Source organism: Pundamilia nyererei, unplaced genomic scaffold (assembly GCF_000239375.1).
Source record: "Pundamilia nyererei isolate P.nyererei 1_Seehausen unplaced genomic scaffold, PunNye1.0 scaffold00056, whole genome shotgun sequence".
In the NCBI taxonomy this organism is placed as follows: domain Eukaryota; kingdom Metazoa; phylum Chordata; class Actinopteri; order Cichliformes; family Cichlidae; genus Pundamilia; species Pundamilia nyererei.
This window is the reverse complement of record NW_005187457.1, coordinates 918,016-939,598: the sequence shown is the minus strand read 5'-3', so window position 1 is coordinate 939,598 and position 21,583 is coordinate 918,016. Positions and strand designations below refer to the sequence as shown.

The 21,583-nt window shown below is 39.5% G+C and overlaps 2 protein-coding genes across 2 annotated transcripts in view; both read right to left on the bottom strand.

Annotated features, from left to right (window-relative positions):
- Positions 1-2,252, bottom strand: part of cilp2 (cartilage intermediate layer protein 2) — an 18,710-nt gene extending 16,458 nt beyond the window's left edge. Inside the window, exon 1 of the mRNA XM_005734006.1 lies at positions 2,069-2,252. Coding sequence (XP_005734063.1) covers positions 2,069-2,132 — 64 coding nt within the window. The 5' untranslated portion in view covers positions 2,133-2,252. The remainder of the gene's footprint in view (positions 1-2,068) is intronic.
- Positions 2,253-7,489: 5,237 nt separating this feature from the next.
- yjefn3 (YjeF N-terminal domain containing 3) overlaps positions 7,490-21,583 on the bottom strand; it is a 47,807-nt gene continuing 33,713 nt past the window's right edge. Inside the window, exons 2-6 of the mRNA XM_005734005.2 lie at positions 20,320-20,428; positions 13,814-13,924; positions 9,959-10,072; positions 8,473-8,623; positions 7,490-8,244 (exon numbers count right to left, since the gene is read on the bottom strand). Of these exons, the coding sequence (XP_005734062.1) occupies positions 8,048-8,244; positions 8,473-8,623; positions 9,959-10,072; positions 13,814-13,924; positions 20,320-20,428 (682 nt within the window). The 3' untranslated portion in view covers positions 7,490-8,047. The remainder of the gene's footprint in view (positions 8,245-8,472; positions 8,624-9,958; positions 10,073-13,813; positions 13,925-20,319; positions 20,429-21,583) is intronic.

Below are 21,583 nucleotides of genomic sequence, written 5' to 3'. Positions count from 1 at the left end.
AAGAGAAGAGAAGAGAAGAGAAGAGAAGAGAAGAGAAGAGAAGAGAAGAGAAGAGAAGAGAAGAGAAGAGAAGAGAAGAGAAGAGAAGAGAAGAGAAAGATTTAGACCCAAAGGTGGTAATACCACTGTTTTCCCCTCTAAGTTGGGCATTCAGCAGCAGCTGCCAACTTTAAATAGAAAAACAGCTTGTAAACCTCTAAGCTCTAAGGTGTGTGGAGAGGGTGACTGAGAAACAAGGCAAGGAGAGAATGTTTGGAGGAGGGAGTGTGATTGAGGGAGAGATAGAAGGGAGAAAGGTGGGGAAAGTATTTGTGGGGAAATACCTGAGGGAGACAGATTAGAAACAAAAGGCGAGCAGATGAAGACGAGCGGACAGATGGAGACACGCAGTCGTTACTTTAGCAGTGGATTGAATGCAGTTATGAGGGCTGAACTGGTCATCAAAAGTGAAAAGGAAAGAGTGAAATGCTGGCCAGTGTGACGGTGGAAAAAAAAGAAGGCAGTAAAGTAATTTTACCTGTTCTCCTATTCCTCTTTTTTATTCCATTTTGTCATTAAGCCGAGCACAAACCAAGCAGGTGGAAAAGTGGGCCACTGGGTTTGTGATTATTGCACCTTGTTTCCAAGGTGACTGCGTTTATATCTTTAGGGACTGCTCCCAATGTTAGAGGGTGAAATAAGGACAAAAATGCACCACCTTACTGCAAGATGTGGATGTACTGCTAAAGGAGCGTGGCATGAGGCGTTAAACTTTTAAGGTTGGAGTGTTCTGTTCAATCAGAGTCAGCATGAATCACCATTTATACATACACTTTCACTGGTCTCTAATCTTTTTATATATACTCATCAGTGAATGGCACAAAGACATTTACAGTTCAGAGGCTTCAGAGCCCAACAAGACATGGAGACTATTAAGGTGTATTCACACTCATTTGCTTTTATGAACTGCCAGCTCCGTCACTTTGGAAAAAGGAGAGAAAAACCTAATGTGAAGCAGCTGTAAGGCGAACAGAAAGTGACAGCTCTGGAAAAAGTGCTGCTACTGGTGTCATTCAGGAAGAATGGCAAACTTTCAGTGGACGATAAGAGTGAAGTTTGCTGGGAAGAACTTCTAATCTCATCTGGAAGAAACTGTGTTGTGCTAATGTCTGCAGATAAACAACACTTAACCAGCATTAAAAACCGGGAGCTACATTAGACAAAATAGTGCAAAAAAAGCTGTAATTTTGAACTGGATCTTGGTCAAGTAATAAAAGCTGGACACAATTTTCATAAAGCAGGGCTTCCGTTTGCTGCTAGTTGCGGCTACTGTGAAATTGTTGTTGTTTTGTGATTAAACGACACTGCAGGGACAGTTTTCACGACCTCTTCTCCTTAACATCCCACTCCATCTCCATCCAACTCCTTTGTGTTATTAAAAGTGCAGGAGAAACATGCATATGGCTTTAGATTCGAGATTTCAAGATAAAGAGGTAATAAGGCAGTCTTATCGCACGTTTCCATCGCTTCAAAGGATGTTACTTTGACTTAGTTTTACATTGCCAGAGACTTATTATCCCCGTAAAAAGTATTTCTACTTTCCTAAACCTAACCTCAAACCACATCTTCTTTCACAACATTTTGTGATTTACAATACGGACTTTATGACTTCACATCCCCAGAAGGGAGTAGGCTGACTTTGAACACAGATTAATGTCCCAACAATGTAAGTAATCCAAGTACACAGACACTAATCATGCACTACTCTTATCATATGAGCTCATCTTCAGACATTTGTCTAAATTCTTTCAACATCCCGCTCTGACATCCTTAGGGAAATGCCGTCAACTTGGGAAACTCTACAGTTACTGTCAGTTGTGCGGCACATGTGTTAATACTCATAAACTGGCCCTCTTTCTTGTGTGATTATGAACTGAAAACTGAAAATTGCTCAAGGTTCATTTTCAACATTTGCAGTTTCACGAGCATCATTTTGTTGGCAAATCTGTAGTTACAACAATTTCTTGGGATTGTGTCATTCTGACATGATAATAATATATTAGCAGTTCAATCATCAATCTTCACCTACCTTGGCTCAGAGCCACCGAGGCCAGGAAAGACAGCAGCAGCGCCACTTTATTTAATCCCAACATTGTGCTGGCGATTCTCTACAGCATCGATACGAACTAATTCAGCTCTCAGCTGAGCGTAGCTACTTCAGGTCCTCAGGTGTGACTGAGGCTGTTGTTTGGGCAAACTCTTGCCTCTGCTCCTTCGTGTGAGTTGAGTTACTGAGCTGGAGACAGGAGCTCAGCCGTTTTTAAAAGAAGGGGCATCGGGACTGCACACCAATCCAGCCCCTCTCTCCTCACCATTGGCCAGTGAAATGCAACATCTGGGTCCCCCGTATCATGGTCCAAAAAAAGGTAAGGGTATGGTGGGGGAAGAGAGGGGAAGGAGCACACACACACGCAAGGAAAGAGAAGGCAAATGTGTACATGTGCCTGTGGTTACTGAAAGTAAGAGGGTGCTTTCCTGTTCTTCTTAGCTTTTTTTTTCACTATTTGTGGCTTATTTAAAGCATTACTTGCATTTGTTTAACTCAAGAGTTACATTGATTTGTAACCCCCCTCCACCCTATTGCACCAGCGAATACACATTTAGCAACACAACAGGTGTGTGGCTTCACGTGTGTGTTTCCATCTTTAAATCTCTATTCTAGTTTCTACGTGTGTCTTGTCAAGCAAAGAATTTTAGAACTTTAATTCCGGATGATTGAAAAATCTATTTTTATTTTTTCTCTTGCTTTTTTTAAAAGGCATTTAAAATATGAACGTCTAGCTGACACAATACATTTCCTTGTGATTTGCAATAATAATTCAAGACTGTGTTTATAAACAAGGGATGACAGTTATAATCATCTTCTGTAAATTGTCATGTCCTTCGCTGGCCCCCCTCCCAATCTGTGTTACCTTTGTCTTACCAGCAGACACGGGACAGTGCCAGATGCTGCTCTCCCTCGGGTTCAACTTCTGGTTCAGTTTTGTAACTCTTTAGCAGTTGCTGATTGCTGGGTGATGCACTGCCAAAGAGTGGAAGTGGCGTCATATGGCATGCCATTCAGGAAAGTCCTCAGAGCGCAGACACGAGACATGCTTATGAGGTGCAATGTACTTGGACTCGTTTACAGGATGTGAAGTGTTTTATTTAGTAAAGATCCTCATAAAAGCAATGGAAATTAAATACACTAATTAGGCTGAACTGTTTAAACATCCCACTGGGTTAAAACTTTTAAAAAGGTGTTAAAAAGTCTCCAGAGTCCCTGTCTGCATCTTGATAAGGACTAAAGCTAAGTTCGGTTAATTGGCTGAAAAGTAATGAGATTTATGTTTAGGTTCAATTCTGAAACCTAGAAAAATGTGCTTTTACTACTAATCTTATTATCAGTTACTTTTCACATTAAGAGTTTCCTGTTAAAATGATACAAAATACAATGCACTCCTAAAGAAAGCACCAGTGTTTCCTGAACCTCCCAACTGCACCAGCCACCCACCTTCACCCTTAGCTCCCTGGCAAATGAAACTGGCTAAAAGGATCGTAAGGTTTCATATGTCAGATGAGCTGTTAGCAGCTCCACCAAACAAACAAGTCCACAGAATAAATACAGATTTGTGTATCAGAACTTTGTTTTTCCTTCTTTCCTCTCTCATTAATCATCCAGTGGCCCCCCACATTTTTCTTGTGACCTGTTAGACAGGCCTGCCCCATGGGCTGGCAACCAGTGGAGTACCAGCACCAGCTCCATCTCAGACAGCTGAAGTATGAAATACTTCTTAATGAGGTAAAGACTCATTTTCCACCATTGCATGTGGATTACTGTTCAACAAGACAATATTTAGGAAATAGATTCCCATGAGTTCTCAGTTCTGTCACGAAGAAACATTAAGAAATGCATTTTTATTCTATATTTACTCAAGCTGTTTTGTGTTGTTTTGCTTGTAGTTTACTGTTGTTTATAGCACTCATACTCATCCCTAATTTCTTTTCTTTCCAAGGAGCCAGACTTTTTTGTACGTTTTTAAAGTGGTCAACAGGAGATTGAGGAATTGTTCTCCAGGCTTTCTAAAGTTCTTTCAAAGTTTTTCTTTGGACATTGGCTGCTTTTTCCTTCATTTTGAGTCCAGTCTTTGTACTTGAACAGTTCCAGAATAAAGGTTTTTGTTTGTTAAGCTACTTAGCACACAGTTGTGTCCTTAAGAAATAGGAAAGAAATCCAGTAGGCCTGACAAAAGGCCTGAGAGATGTATAATCAGGCTACTGGTCACTGAAACATTACCAAAAATGCTTTCAGTGGAAGGGTGTCTGTGAAGAAGCTATTCTTAATGAGGCAAACCGGTACAAAAGAACTGGACTTGCAATTGGTGTGATGGAGCAATGAATCCAAATTTTAAACTTTTGGTCCAAATATATTTACAAAGCCTGGCCCTTAATATTCCTGAAGCACTGTGGGATACTCTTGACAGAGGACAAAACTAAAAGAAAAAAAAAACCACAGGAGAGCTTTGAATGCATTTGAAGAAGCCTAGAGAATTATTCCTGAATACTAACTAATGAAACGAAAGCTTTTCCCAAGAGAGTTTACGCTGAGTTGCTTTATAAAGGTGGTCATACCAAAGATTGGCTTTCAAGCTCATTAAAACTGTACAAACTCTGTTTTTGCCTTATATGCTGTATTTCTGTGTTCGTTTGCACACGATTCAGTAAATCTCTACACATATTTCACCATTTCCCTAGCATGATATATAAAGAAATGAGTTGTGACTCAATACTTTTCTACAGTACCACGTAGCTAAAGGTAAGATTTTTCAAGATGTTTTGAATCTAAGAAATAGTCAATGATTCTCTCTCCTTAAAGATGATAGTTATCATCATGAAAAGGTGCTGGAGTCCTTTCAGAGGCAGATCCTTTAGTTTCTTTAATTTTTTATGCCATAGACAGTCTGGATTTATGTTTCTTATTTGTTGCTGCTCCCTAAATTGTTTTTTGGGGTTTTTTTTGGTTTTTTTGGCCTACATTTCTTACCCATGTGTGATTTTATCTCGCTGACTCTTACAAACAAGTGCTAGTGTCAGTTATGACTGTTCATTTCTCCAGGCCACTGATGACACTAAAGCTCATTACACCGCCACTTTAATGAAAAGCACAAAAGACAGAGTGGCAACAAGTCTTGTTCCCTGACAGCGATTGGACAGGCATGAAAGGGACGGCTGCTGAGAACCGAGACATATTTCTACAACGTTTTTCAGTTTGCCTCTGACAGATTTAATACCACGGAGCAAAGAAGAAATGAATCAACATTCCTTTTCACTGACTTTCTACACCCACTCACACATGTGCACCCACACTGGGCATTAGTGAATTAGTATGTGTTGCGCTCTAAAAGTAGTTATAAAACTTACATTTTTCTGAATTGTTGGGAAAATCTTTAAAGACTATTCTTATTTAATTGTGTTTTGTTTTTGGACTAAACCACAAACATTAACTAGAAATGTGTCCAAAATGTGACCTCCAGGAGGTCAGAGTTCAGACGTGTGATGTCATCAGTAAGCGTAGAAAAACAAACAGTGTCTGAGATGTGGGAGCGATGTTTTGCTGATTATATGCTATGCTGCCTGTAAACTCCAAACCTGAACTGAGGAGAATAAAGTTGCAAAAAAAGGAGAATGGAGTCATGTCTCTCTGAGGGTGCAACATATGCACTCCATACATATACACATTACTTCATTTATAAACAGCACAGCAGTTGTAGCATCACTGAAGGCCACAACCTTGAGCTTAGTAATGAGGGATCTTCCTCTACAGCGAATTATAGCCTGATGACACCTCTTTGTGGGTTTCATTACCAAATCAAATCCAGTTTGGAATCCATAAACAGATGTAACAGTGTGTGCACACCTAAGATGCCCGGCAATAATCGCATGAGAAGTGCACATTACATAGCTTGGTGGCCTGGATGCTTTTAACAGAACAGGCAGCGTTCAAGTCTATTTTGGCAGCTGTCCTGACACTGAAGGGCATTTCTTGAAGATCAAAGGTAATAAATGAAGCAAAATTACTTTAGTATGGGTATACAGTATATTAGCTAGAATACCAAGATGGAAATGTATGTTGTCTATGTTTCTTTAAAGCCATCATCATTTAGTTTTCTGGCACAAGCTGGACTTGGACTTATTCAGCTTATAAAACATTAATATTGATGTTGGCATGTAGTTAAAAACATCATTAAAATTATTTTAGACTCCAGTTTCTGGTAAGGTAATGCGTTTACCCTTACATACTGTTTATATTTCATGCCTTTTCAGTCAGTTTTGACCCTATTAAAGACATTAATCAATGAAATTAATTAATATATTTCAAGTATGGAAATAAATGTCCATACTGAATGTTAAACTACTGATTTAAAAGGTGTAAATTGCCTGTCAAACATAAGTTAATAGATTAATAACTTTACATCTAAGCTAATGGCAGCTCAGATGCCTTTATAATATTTATATCTCACAATAAATGATTCCGATTTTTTTATTTTTACATTATTTGTTGCATTGCAGGTGCCAATGCACTGTACTCATTCATTCTCTGACCTCTGTTTAACCTCTGTTCCGTATGTGCAGCTTGCATTACCAAAGCTATGCTGTGGTTCTAATTCACTGTTTTGAGATTCTCCAAGGACCATTCAAAGATCAGCAGGTGACCATGACCATGTGGTGAGAACACAGACAGTTCTCGTGACAGTGTCAAGGTCCCCCTTGAACTTTGACATCACTGTGCCATAAAAACTACACTGAGACATGGCACATTAAATCCATCTGAATAGATATATGTATATCAGTATAAAAATGTAAAATACTTTTGGTTTTGTGTGCTCTGGATCACTTCTGGAAAACCCATCCAATTTCAGACTAAAAGAATGACATTTGAGGTATTTTTGCTGCTGTCAAATGAGTCAAGTTTGTCCAATATTCTCTCATAATTTTGGCTTCAATTCTTAATTTCATAAAAAGTCCTGAGAAATACTACTAAAAAAACGTAATGTATTCACCAGCTGGTTGCAACCTAGGTCCGTTTGTTGTTGGGGTTGGGAAGCTGGCATTCACTGGGTTTCTATTAGATCTTATTTACTGAAAACAGCTGCCCACTGAAGCTGGAACCATAGTTAATGAGAACAGATCAGTAGACCTGAAAACCAAAACAATGAATCAGAATAAACCAAAAGATCACATCAAGCTGGCGTAAACGGCGAGTTGTTTGTAATTTTTCAGTTATTTTGTCATTACAAATGATTTTTTTCACATTGCATAGTTATTTGATATTGACGTTATAAAAAGTGCTGATTGGTGCAGCTTTTATCCATCTGGAGCCCTGATCGTTTCATGATTTTATTTTTTTTAAGACAAGCTGTCAGTGCCATTTAAAGTGAAGAAAAGCAAAACACCAGAAATTGAACACTTCTTTGAAATTAGTTCTTTGTTTTTTATTGGACAACAAAAAGCAAATGAGGTAACTGAAACAAAGGTTATGCAAAAGTGCAGCCTGACCACACAAATCAACAACACATCTGAAAAATGTAATTACCAACCTACACCAGTGTGTCTCAGCAGCACACCTCAGTAGAAAGTCAAGCATAAGAATGAAAAAGTATCAGAACATTAAAACATTCCTTAGATTGGCACAATAGAAATCTCACCTTCCTCTGCTGAGCCTCGAGAAAGACATTTGTTTTGCAAAGTAATCAGAAAACAGTGCAATGCTACACCTTTTACAAGTAGACTGACACAAAACTCCTCATGCCATACCCTAAATAGACATGACTCAAACCACAGTTTCTATATATGAATCTTCCTACTGTAGCTCAACAGCACATCTGGCTAATGCATAGCCTGATCTACACAGCTGAGATGTCAACATTAAATCACACCGATAGTCTATAAAATACAAAACAAAAGAATAGATCAGTTGTTTCTTTTCAAAATCAGGAGTGGTCAACATGGGCTCTTGTGGTTCCACATGTTACAATTCTACGAGACAGTCTGTGCCAGGGAAGTCTGGAAGGTTAAGCTCATATTTTTTCTGGATGTCATAGGGTAGGAAGCGTCCGGCCAAGAAATGCTTCCCCGTGAAACTCGTGGCACACTTCTTTGGTGCTGTAAGTGAGATGAGAACTTCTGGGTTTATCCCATCCTGACTTCGCTCTTCTACATCCCAACCTGGAAAAAATGTGTTTAAGGAAAGGAGCTTTTCAATAAATTTGTGCCATTTTCAGCAGTTAGTGTATATGGAGTAGGATGAACTCATAGTGATCTGATTTTAGCGCAAGAGTTATTCTCTAAATGTGCCTCTAGACTTGGAAAACTGAGAGAGCTGCCTGGAGGGTAATTTATCATCGTATTTTTTGGGCCTCAAGACTTATATCTACAGTTTATATTAACACTTACCTGAGGGCACATCCACACTAGCAATGGGAATCTTGATTTGCTTCAGGGTGACCAAAATACCAGAGTATGGCTCCTTTATGTTGGCACAGTCTGCTTCTGGGCCCATCATGGCATCAATCACTAGGTTGTAGGCATCGTTTATAAGCTGCACCTAAACAGAAAATACCTCAGTATGAATAAAATGAGAAGCTTACTTCTTGTACACAATTCACTGGAATCACCTTCCAGTGGTTAAAGGCAAGATTAATCTGTATAAGAGTAAAACATTTACCCGTGTGGGGTTTACAGTCTGTGCAGTTGTTATTATCCGTTGTCATTCCCAGACTGACAGATTATCTCAAACCCAATGTTGTCTCAGAGGATCCAAAATTTTCCGAAATGAAGGGCAAATGTTATGCAGAAGTGTATGAAAAGTGAAATGTGAGCAAAACTTGAAACCAATTAGCAAAAGAAAACAAAGCAAAACAAAGTTAACGAAACCCACAAAGATCCCATATGGGAAACAAACCACTTGGAAACTTGTGATTTCCTCCTTTTGCAGACTTTGAAGGCTGCTTCCTCTACTACCAGAACTGTGAACATCCAGTAGTGTTGCAATCAGTGCTCGGACACTAAAAGACCCCTTTTGCATGTCTGTTGCATCAATGCTGTCATTAGATTTTCAGTTTATGAAATATTATGAAGCACAAAATCACAGTAGTGGCTAAAAAGTTTGATTTGATTTTATCATAAACCCATCTGAAAAGGTTGTTTAATAAAATGCAACCATTCATTAAACATGAGAAAGATATAGAAGTAAATATACCACCGTCTAAACTGCACTTTTTATTTAATAAAAGTGAACAACAGGGGAGGCTGGAGCCTTTCCCAGACAGTTTTGTATGATCTGTAATTAACCCAACCGCTATGTCTTTGGAGAACAAAACCAGAGCACCATGGTATGTATTGTTCAGTCACTACTGACAATCTAATCTAATCGCTTTCAAAAGAAAGCATATTACTCCCAGGGATAATTTTAATTTAAGTAATATTTTAAATTGACTTTTTATCTATAGTCAGTGGCCGCTTTAGTAGGTACAATTAGCTGTTAACACAAATATCCAGTCATATAGCAGTAAGGCAACACCACTAATCACTGCATAACTGTGTTGCATCATCTCCTTCTTGCTGATTAAATAAAAGTCTAGAGAATGCAGCCAATTAGGTTAACATAGCATAAAGGCTTGAAACGAGGGGAAAGTGTTCGGACTCAGTCCAAAGGTTACAAAAAATAAACAACGGAGCAACCTCTATAGCTCAGTAATTAACTGACTCTCCTGCAACCAGTAAAGACCCAAGGGAGCTAAAGGTCTCAAAAAAAGTTCAGAAATTAAAAAAAGAGAGAATTATTGAAAAACTCTTTTTAAATTAAACTTTACACTCAATCTTTTCAGCAGCATGGCTAAAGTTTCTGTAAAATGTGATGTCCTGTAAAGGGATTGCTGACCTCTGTAGGGAGATAGGATAGGAAAGGGATGTCCATCTTCTCACATTGAACTGTGAAATCCTGATGTAGACTGTGAGAGGAGCGTTTAGGGTGATAGATGGTGGGCTCATACTCCTGAACCAGATGAGGCAGCAGAGACAAAGGGCAGAAAGAAGGGGAGAAAAACACAGAAATGAAGAAAGTTAATTATGTTGGTTTCAGCCAGCACTGACATGATTCAGTTTGGATAGTGTTTCAGTATATTTAGCGTGCGGTACAACTGAAAATATTGTTGACTGGTGATCAGAAGTAGTGGTTTCTGCAGTCTGCTTTCTGAATGAATACTACCCTCAGGAAGTGGAAGCCATGTAGAGTAGAAATCCAGACCCCTGCATTCTGAAAGGTCTGTGATGCTCTGCAGGAAGCATCTGTGATCCATGACCTTTTCACAGTCACAAACACAAATCTTAAAACCCGGGAACAGAAGTGTAGTCTGTAGTGTCAGTGTCTGACTGAGTGTGTTTGTAAGTTCATCAAGTTAATTTTTATGTTAAGCATCATTAGAGTAATAAGACACATGCATACATGTGTGGTATGTATTGTTCAGTCACTACTGACAATCGAATCTAATCGCTTTCAAAAGAAAGCATATTACTCCCAGGGATAATTTTAATTTAAGTAATATTTTAAATTGACTTTTTATCTATAGTCAGTGGCCGCTTTAATAGGTACAATTAGCTGTTAACACAAATATCCACTCAGCCAATCACGTGGCACTGAGTCAATGCATTTATGCATATAGGCAAGTTCAAACCAATCATCAGAATATGGAAAATGGTGATTTAAGTGACTGTGGCGTGGTTGGTGGTGTCAGATGGGCTGCTGATCTACTAGGGATCATTTGCAGGAGATTTGCATCATGGATCTGTGGACAACAAATCTACATCAACTGTGTGATATTGTCCTGCCAATATGGACTCTGAGGAATGTTTACCACCACCTTGTTGTTGTGCCGCACACAAAAAAAAGGTAGTTCAAAAATCAAAAGGGGTCCAAACCAACACTAGCAAGGTGTACCTAATAAAGTGGCTGCTGAGTTTTTTGTTTTTTGTTTTTTAAGTTAAGATATTGGTGAATTTATTCAAATTATTAAAATAGTAGTTTCCTCGTGTGTGGAATTATCCCCTTTCTCAAAAACATTGTCTCCTCCTGCGCCTTTTATATACCAACTGAACTATTAATGTTGATACATTTTTAGAGTAAGAATGAGTAAATTAATAAGTAAAAGTATGTTTTTAAATCTGTTTTAGCTGAGGCTATCCTACAAAGGAGGTGATCTGTCAAGTTAAATCACCATTATAAATCACCATTATCACCAATCACTGCTATCATCACCACAGACCAGAGAGCAGAGAAGAATACAATCCAGTGCCTGCGTCTCTCCTGGGGTTAGCCAGCACCACTGGGGTGGCCTTGACCTCATCAGCAGTTAGGCCATCAAAATGTGTGAAAGTAAGGGAGAGTGCGAAATGACTGTCAGTGTCATTGAGCTTGAAGAGAAATGAGCCGTGAGACAGAAACAAGCACACAGCATGAAAAGGGTCTTTCTCCAGTTAATGCTCAGTTCTAACAGGGTTACACTTGCTCTCCCTGAGGGATCACGGTGTCTTGTAATACTCTTTTATTACGTGCAGCCCATTAGCAACAAAGGAAAGAGGTCTGCAGAACACAGGACACTCAAATCTTTAAAAGGATACTTGCTATCCTCATTTCCTTACAGTTCCAGGGACCTGTTGTACAGATTGTAACGGTCATTTATGCAGCTGGTCAGCTCATTGTTAATTCTTCTTTCTTTCATTACCCCAAACCCTAAAAACACCCCACCTATCTAATGATTGGCTGCCACCTGGTTCGCCTGGCTTGTGAAAAAACAACCCAGTTCTTGTAAGCCTCCTCTTTAGGCCAGACAGAGCTAAACATATAAGAAATCTGTGGTGAGCTAACATCAGCCCACACAAGAGAAGAGGAAATCTTTGGTAAACAAAACAAGCATTCACAGCGGTCTTCAGCTTGGATAGATTGCTTTAACACGCACTGACCTCATTTTGATGAACAGTAAAGACTGTAATAGGTATATATGTTAGAAGCATAACATGTCCCCTTTAATAAAAAAATTTTTAAAAAGTAGAAAATTTAAAAAAAGGAGACCTGCAAAAACTTCAAAGAAATGTCTCAAATGTTACTTTGAATGTTAAATTTACCTGAACTGTAATTGCCCAGAGTTAATAAAGGCAACAAAACTGCTAAGCAAAATAGTAGTTTGTATTTTAGTTTACTGTAACTAATGGCACAAGTTTCCATGCAGTGAATGCCTCAGAGCATATGAACTGAGCCAAACCTAACTTGATGTCCACCTGTTTTAATATGAGCAGTGCACCAGAAGTAATGACCACTGTAGTTGTTGTTTATCCTCATCAAATACTGGCTTTGGTCAAGGAATATTTGTGCTCTCAGGTATGTGGCATTGCGGAAAATATTAAAGAATCCATAACAGATTCAGACACAACCTGTTTTTGTTAACATGGCTGTCTTGGAGTGACGTGGGAAGCAAGCTGGACTGTTCTCCTGCAAATGATCATTCATTTCTCTGCTCTGTCTAATCACATTCACAGCTCTGCATCAGAGTTTGTGGCTGTGCATGAGTGTCTGTGTGTGTATGTATTAAAATGTGTGTCTCGTGTGTATACTTGCATGTCATCCTGCTGACAGGGATCACATCACACCATGAAAAACATACAGTCTTAAACCGAGAGAGCGCTTCACAGTCCAAAGAAAGTATTCGAGTTTCTCAAGTTAGAGCAAGCTCAGACAAGTGTGGTCCCAAATCAGGCTGGTGCAGTGTGCAGACTCTTTAAAAATAATAATAATAAAATTTTATTTATGCAGCACTTTTCAATACGAAGTAAATGTTTCACTTTGGGGAAAAGGGGAAAAAATATACCAGAAATTATGGACACAGAAGGTAAAAACATTAGGGGGAAAAAGGATACACAAGCAGACATAATAATACCCCACACCCAATATACTTAAAGCAGGGAATCAATACCCAAATCCTTAAGTTAAGTTACAGAAACATTTCTTATTCATTTCTGGAATTCCAGGGCAAACTATATCTTCTCAAAGCTAACCTCTGGCCTTGTTCTTGGCCTTGAGAAAAAAAGACAGAGTGGGAGGTGAAGGAAGATAGAGATTGGGCTTCTTAAATAAAGAAAACGTGGTTTTAATCAGAACTATCGATGTGCTGTAAATCTAGTAAGTCAGACACATATGGTAAAGTGTATAGATGCATTCCATTCAAAGCCAAAGATCCCAAAAACACATATCCAAAATTTCCCTTGTAATAAAATCATAGACCGGGACTGACCACAGCACCATGTACTCAGAATAAAGGATGTTCAAAGCTGTGATCTGCAGCGGGGTCAGTGAAGATGGATAGCTCCTTGAAGAATAATTTGTAATGTCAGTCAGTATGTGGCCTAAGCTGCAGACATCATGGTCATGACATCACATCGTGGCTGCGGAAGCAAGGCGCAAGACGGCTTTAACGAGAGTAACAATACAATGATATCATGACTGTCTGAGAGCTCTTGCAGGGAGGGTAATGGGATAACTGCTTGCAGCCATTTACAGGAGCTGAAATGAAATTCTGTAAAGTGCTGTGGGCCTGTATATGGGATCCCCTGTTAGTCATGATGTAATCATTTGCAAGATTAGCTTTTTGTATTGTCTGAATGGCTCAGTAAGTTCCCTAATGTCCCAAACATGTCATGTTGCTGAATATAACTCCTGCCTTAGTGTACCTCCTAGGTTACTTACAAACATGCGCAGGTGTCGGGCACACACCAGCCCAATAGAACCATTTTGATCTGGACCACAGATCACCAGCACTGTTGGCTGCTTCTTTGTTAAAGAGCCAAGAGGGTAGGCCTGGTGGAGAGACAATAAAACAGAGAGAGAGAGAGAAAGCATTAGAAATAGATTATGAGCTGATGATTGAGGGAAAGCACCGCAATAAGACGAGGTGGATAGAAGAGGTTATTGATAGAGAACAATAGCGACAGGGAGAGGAAGATAAATTCTTGGCAATATTCTTTATCATCCCTCCAACTTAGGCTTCTTATTCAGTCCAGGTTATCCGATCCTCACCTCAGCCTCTCCATCATACTCTGAGTGCCTGGGATGCCAGACGAGGGTGGAAATGGCACCGGCTCCCCTGTCTCTTGTGTCTATGAGAAAAGGTCCAATCTCATTAAAATAACTACAGTGGAAAAAATCCCAGTGTCCTCACCACGGGATGCTTCCATATATATTTATATATAACACACTTTCTGTCTGCATCCTGGTTACAGCGAGCTGCTGGCATCTGTCTCTTTTACTGGCCACACATTCCCTTGTAAATCATCCTGCACCTTCTTAAACGAGACAGGTATTCGCCTGCAGAACTGTCATCATGATTGGTTAATCTTCCATCTCCACATAAACAGTGCTGTGTGACTGTGTGAGTGAGTGTTTGTGTCTGTGTGTATGCACTCCCTGTCTGTGGTTTCTTTTCCCACAGATTATTCACAGCGTCAAAATCAATGCCACAATAATATACAGACTGTTAGCTACTGCTAACAATGTTAGGTGGGGGTATAGAAGAGTTTCTGCATTGTGGCATTACACAGGAATTATTATTCATTATTATAAAGGTTACAGCATGACTTCATGAACCAGAACAAGCTGAATATGAGGAACATTTGAGTTCATGTCCTGTCCAATTAGAGCCCAATAAATGTGTGTCAGAACACAATTTGTTAGCCAAGTTTTATCACTGCGATAAATAGTTTATGACTATAGTTCATAGTAATGTTCAGATCATAACCTACAAATTACAGTTCAAGTGTTTCATAATTACAGGGCACATATAAAGTGATGTATTAATAGAACTGATAGATGCTGTAAAATAAGAGTTATATTAGAATGAGTATAATAAACCAATTATTACTGGGTGTAGTGATACAGTGATAACTCAACCTATTATTATTAAAAGGCAGTTCTTTAAATATATATCTGTAAAATGCTGTGTCATCTAATAATTTTACCATTACTGTACCATAATTACACCTTTATACACCATAATGTACTCATAGGCTTACTCTTTTAGAGTTTTCTCTCTACCTTGTATTTGAGAAACAATTATACCATAAGTTTTTGGCTCCCTGTGAATATTTTATTGCACCCTACAATTATTTATTGTTATCATGAAAGATCAACCTTTTTGCCGTGATGGGCCTCCAAACATTGGAGATGAACTTCAAGTAGGCCAAAATTCTTCCACTGTGCATAAAACCCATTTAGTTCCACTCTCACTAATGTATTCCAGGCAGGAGAAAGTTCAAATGGAGAGACAGGCAGTTCTCCACATTGGATAATTGGATACAACAAGACTCAGAGTGCATTAGGTAGAGCGATGAATCCAGGAGAAGAGAGACAGCAGTCATTATCTCTATCGTAACAGCTCGACTGAGAAATCATAACACAGGATCAATGAGATGGAGGACAGGCTGTTACAGCTGCTGAGGGCCACACAGTTCATATTAACAAGAAGAAAGAAGGTAATGATTGATAGGATTAAAAGGTAGAGGAGAGCAAAGTCAGCCAGTGTCTTGTGTCTCCTTATTTAATGAGATGAACCAACCGGTATTTGTATGCAAGTTGTACTACATAGAGTTAAAATACAACTCTGCAGTTTCTCTCAGATATACCAAGAGTGTTTTAGTTTTCCTGGATCTCTGTTGTAGTTTTTGAGCCCACAACTCGGCCCTTTCCCAAGCTGCAGCAGGCAGCTATATTCGGGAAACCTACTGTTTGCTACTTGCTTCGTGTCAAGTGTCAAGCAGACAAAGTTAGCTCCCAACATGTAAACTGTGTAGCGTTTATGAAGGTAAATTGTTTGTAAAAAGGGAAACCGAGCATATACTTAAAGTGGTGGTGAGAACTACAACAGCATATGAATGCCTCCCCCAAATGGCCAAAAACACAATAATCATAAATCACAGATTTTTAAATGGATTTCCTGCGTGGAACAAAACCAGCCAGCCCATAATTACTTGGCCATCCTGTGTCTTCCTCACGCTACACAACTCTTTTTTTCTGCTTGTTTTAACAAATTCACATGAGAAGGTTTAATGACATTTTTCTATAAATGTTGAGGACCATCGGGAGGCTCAGTCTTGCTTCTGGTGAAACCATTAGAGATACTCTCTTGACGGTGAGCAGCTATAAAGGGATCAGGCCAGATCAATTCAGGCAGGGAATTTTGCATTATGAAAAATGTGTGTAATCTTACTGAGAATGCTTAATATTCCACAATATGTGATACTAAAACGTAATAAATGAAAGAAATTAGGAAGAGAAGGGACACAAAGCATGCTGTATCATGAGGTCAGTACTGCTGATTGTGTTTTTTTATTAGTTTAGAAGAAAAAATGAGGTTCTGTTAGAGCAATTTTCCCATAAATATGAAATTTCACAACTACTTTAATTATCATATTAAATCAAGCTTCCCAGTCTGACCCAATATTTGAGTGTTTCTGATGGATTTTGAATGGATTTATAGGCAGCTATGATGATAGCTGTGCTTCTTTGTTTAAAGCGTCTAAATACTTTGGTACAAGTCTAAATAAACATCTGTAACAAATGTACATTTTAAGGTTTCGGTAAACTTTTGATACTAAACAAAGGGGCAAACTTGGAACGAAAGGTCACAAGAGTAGCTAAGCGATTTTACGACCCCCCGTCCCCCCCTCCCATGCTCACACAAACACACACCAAATATAGAAAATATACCCGTCTTGATTGTAATAACGTCTCTAAGGGTATACTTCTTTGGATTAAATGTAAAAGGCACATGAGCCTTCACCTCCAATCAACCTGAAACACACACTGAGCCTGAGAAAACATTATCAGGCTCCTAAAAACACAAATATACTCACATATCCAGAAAATGTTACCTTTAATATTTGTACTAGAAGACCAAACCAAAGTCCAGGGGCTACTCCAAACTATAGCCTAGACTAATTTATTGCTGTGTGGCAACAAAAATGTCTCCTGTCTCCACTCAGGTGTTGAAAAGTCTCAGCCTGATACAGAAAGAGGCACACACACACGCAGACACACACAGTCTGGACCTGGTGGTTGCTGCTGTTGGAACAGTAAGGGGATTACTTACAGAAAACCTATAATCTATCTGGCAAGGTGTAGGTGTGTGTGTGAGGAAGCATATGCCTGTTTGTGTGGTATATTTGGAAGCCAGCAGCAGTAGGCCAGCAAGGTAATCACTAAAATCAGACTGTCTGCATCTCCTTCGACTGTAATTTTCTTTAAATAGCAGTGATGTCATGTACGCGGTAGCGTGCTGCTGGCGGCTGTGGGCAGCAGTGAGACACCCCATCCAGACCATGTTTGTCTAGTATGGCTTTGCTGTTGGGGGGCTGGTGGTGGAGGGCCAGGCACGGGGCCAGTGACAGCTAATGGTAATAGTCGGGAAGTGGATGTGGTGGGTTTAATCACACACTATGAGGGGAGAATACTAAACCTCCACCTCTGACTGATGTTGCCACTCTGCCACTCAGCGTTCACTTTTCTTGTTCCCGCTTCTGTTCTTTTCTTGTTTTGAAGGGGGATATCAAAGGTGTCTCACTGAGGTAATGTTGCCTCTTGTAAGCATAATGCCCCACTTTATCGATGTGTAACTTCCTGTAAACTACTCTTTTGTGCTTTTGCTTGTTTGTTTTTTTATTTCCTTTTGTCTTTCTCTTCTTGTTTCTTTTTCTTGTCATCCTTCCTCCTGACAGCAAAGCAGGGTTTCATATGTCTTGTAGCTCAGACTCTTATCCATCAGCCTGCTGAAGAGCCCACTGAGGAAACCAGCGTGGCATTAAACCAAGTCAGCGGTCTGGTCAAAGGGAACCACATGTGTTCCTAACAGCTCTCAACCGACACACACATACACACTCTTCGCTTGACAGAGTCCAGATCACAGCAAGAAGAAACTGCAGCCGCACCAGAGCTGAAAAGTTGCGGTTCTGGACCGGCGTGGTTTGGTAAACGGAGCAGTGCCACTGGGTGAGCTCAGGTGTTGTGCCACCCGAGGTGAGCTGCTTACATTTTTGGAAGCAAATGTCACTTGGAACATTTCCTCCACACAGTAATCAAACATTTTCTATGAATGTTCATGCAAAATTTGAAATTGTAAGACGCACAACTGTGACTTTCTGCCCCCTCGGACAATCACGAGTTTTGCTGTGATTACTGAGGCGCAGAGGGACAGAACGTGAGGAGGATGGGCTGAAATCTGTGACCTTTAGAAATGGTTTGCTGGAGAGACACAGCAGAGGTTATTAAACTGGGTTGCTGAGGCCGCAGTTGTCTGATGTCATTGGATGTGAGCTTTAAACTGCAGTTTTGGATTGGATTATTTTTCTCAATGTCATGATCCTGGGCCATGTTGGCCCAGCATTCTTAGTTCTCGTGTGTTTTGTATTTTGTTCTTTATTTATGCCTTGGTTCCTAGGTGGTTCTGTTAAGATGTTCCTTATTTGATTTCCCCTTGTGACTTTACCCCCTGTGTGCCCCTCTGTGTATCTGTGAGCCCTCGTCTCCCCTCCTTGTGTTTTATTCCATGTTTTCCCCATCCCGTTATGTCTGTGCTCTCCCCGTGTTCGCTCTCTCCTCCTGTCTGCACCTCTGTGTACTTCCTGTTTTACTTTGACAGTCTCCCGTCAGTGTTGCGTTTATTCCTGCCGTGTCTCGTTATGATTATCAGTGTCACCTGTGTTCCCCGTGTGCTCCTACTTCCCTCGTTAACCCTCTGTGTATTTATGTACGCGTCTCTCTCAGTTCTGTGTCGCGTTCTCCCTCATTCATGGCCATGTGTTTCTCTCTGTACTGTAATAGTTGCCCAGTTTAGTTTGTATGGTTTTGCTCTCACAATAAAGCTGTGAATTTTGAGTTCATTCCTGCCTCTGTGAGTTTGCGATTGGGTCCTCATCCTGCCTGCACACAGCCGCAATATGACACTCAAAAAGTTCTGTAATTGGACAAATTTGCATGACATACTTTGGTTTGAACAGTTTTACGGAAAAAAAAAAGTGTGAATTTGAAGAAAAACTTTCTCAAAGAAAGTTTTAATTGGATTTGAGCTAATCCCTGCAAAACTTGTGAGGAGAAAGAAAAAAACAGCTTTGATACTTTTAAATGGTCATTAAATGTTTGCAGTTTTGCCATTTTCACTAAAGTGCAAAGAAAACACCCATATTAAATAAAAATTGAACAATAAGATTGAAATGCTAGTTATATGGAACAGATTGTAGGTGCTGCTAAAACGCAGGAAAATTTAAATACAACACACACAAAATTTCCACAGTTAATAACCACTGCCCTGTGTTTGATCCCTCTGGTGTAATGGTCCAAAGAAATAAGCTTTTTGAAAGCACAACAGCAGATTAAATGTTAATTTCACATTAAAAAGAGAACTGCAAAAACAACTGACTGGAAATATGTTTCTTGTCACCGCTTTCATTCACAACAATAAATTAAGATAGACTGGATGGATCCACACCCACGGAAATTTGGATGCTTAGTCTGATTGAGACGGCTGGATAGCGATAGATGGCTCATGCTGTTGTTTTGACTTATACTTCTAGTAAAGTGAAGGCAACAAGCAATGAGGGGGAAAAAAGGAAGAAAAATGCAGTGTTTCAAACCTTTCAAATCTATGCTTTTTTTTGAGTGTGTGCAGACTTTGAGAGTGCATGAGTGCATTTGCAAGCACAGCCACTGGAAGTACAAAGAATATCTTGGTGTTAGAGAAACTCATAATAACAGGCAAAAAAACTGAGTGGGTCCCACTGTGGATTTTTCATCCTGAATAGTTAATGTCATGGTTGTCCTGCAGAAAGGAAGTGACCACCACATTATATGTTCATGAGTATTGAAGTGTCAGCCATGTTCAATTTGAGACACTATCACCTGAAATTCACAGATGCAGTGCACTCATGTGTGAGTAATGCATGCATACACTAATGTAATTTACGTAGCAGTTTTCTAGTCAGTGAATGCACTTAAGATTATAAGTCACCATATGTTCACACAGCACTTTGTCTACAGTCAATTTAGAATTACCAGTCCGTCTCGCCCAGGCACAGGCAATGATGGTGGAGTGATGGGCTAGGCAGGTAAGTAACAAGTCGGCTGAAGTGGCTGAACTGAGAATTAGTTGTATATAAAAAGAGAAACAGAACAACACAGTTTATCTGAAAGATGGGAGATACACTAACCTTAGTGATGGCGAGGGCGCATGCTTGTCCCCAGATCTCTATCAGCTGCTGTTGTCCAAACCTGTAGTCCCTCAGTAGTTCTGTCTCTATAGCTGCTGCCTCCCCTTTACTGCCAGACACAAATACAGACATGCTGTAAGCAACATAAGTTCATCATCAGTAAAAGCATCTGCAGCGTGTAGGTGAGGCTGTTTAGAGAGAAGACCATGCTAGGTATGTAGCGCATGTGGCATGTTGTCAGTGGCTTGCAATAAGAAATGCTTTACGTTTTATCACTTGTAGCAGATTAAGCTAGCTTGAAATGTGTATATTTTTTCCTGTCTTGAATCCCAGTAAGGTTGTTTTTTCTGCTTTCACTTTAGATAGTAAGTTTTGTTCTGTTCTTGTTTATTGGGGCAAATAAACCCTATGTTGAACAGAATAATTCAAAAGAGCCTGTGTGCATGTGTGCATGTGGTGTGTGTGTGTGCTTGTGTGTTAAAATAGACTAAAAGAAGACACAGCAAAATTGGTGTATTTACATGTGGCTGTGGGCAAGTGGCATGACCTGTTACTGAGAGAATGAAGACCAAGTAAAACCATTAAGTCTGTAATCTACATTTGAGATCTGAGTCTTTAAAATAGGATACATCTCTATTACTCTACAGACACCTGGTGGTCCTCTGCAGTACTGCAATTCAAAAATAAAACCGAAATTAGTGAAACATTTACTTTAACTTTAACAGATGGATGTATTAATTGTTCCAGATTCCTGAATGTAGGAATGCTCTACAGTAGAGTACAGTAGAGGCTCCAGTTTTTGGAGGAACTAGAACGACTTAAACCATTTTAGTAATGTGATTGTAATGTGACTGACTGATGCATGTGTATGGGCATTTCTTCTCGTTACATCATTTGTGCTACTTTTCATTACATCATGTGTCGACACAAAAACACCCCACATCGGGAACATGGAAGAAAATAGACCACAGCTAACACTGATATCTACTATACTCCAAGTTTAACTATATAAATCCAGGAATCTAAATAATCATACAGATGACTAAGTTGTCCCAATGAAAAGCAAGGACAACATGCATAAAAAAAAATCTGTATTTTTGTATCTAAACACTCAATCATTAATGTAACTGTAATGGAATTATTTTAGTGCTATTCAGCTGTAGTTCTATTCATTTTCCAGGAACAAACTCAAGCACAAGCAAGATAAAGATTATTATTGTTCTGAACCATTACAGTGAAGGCCTGTTTCTGAATCCCTGGGTTC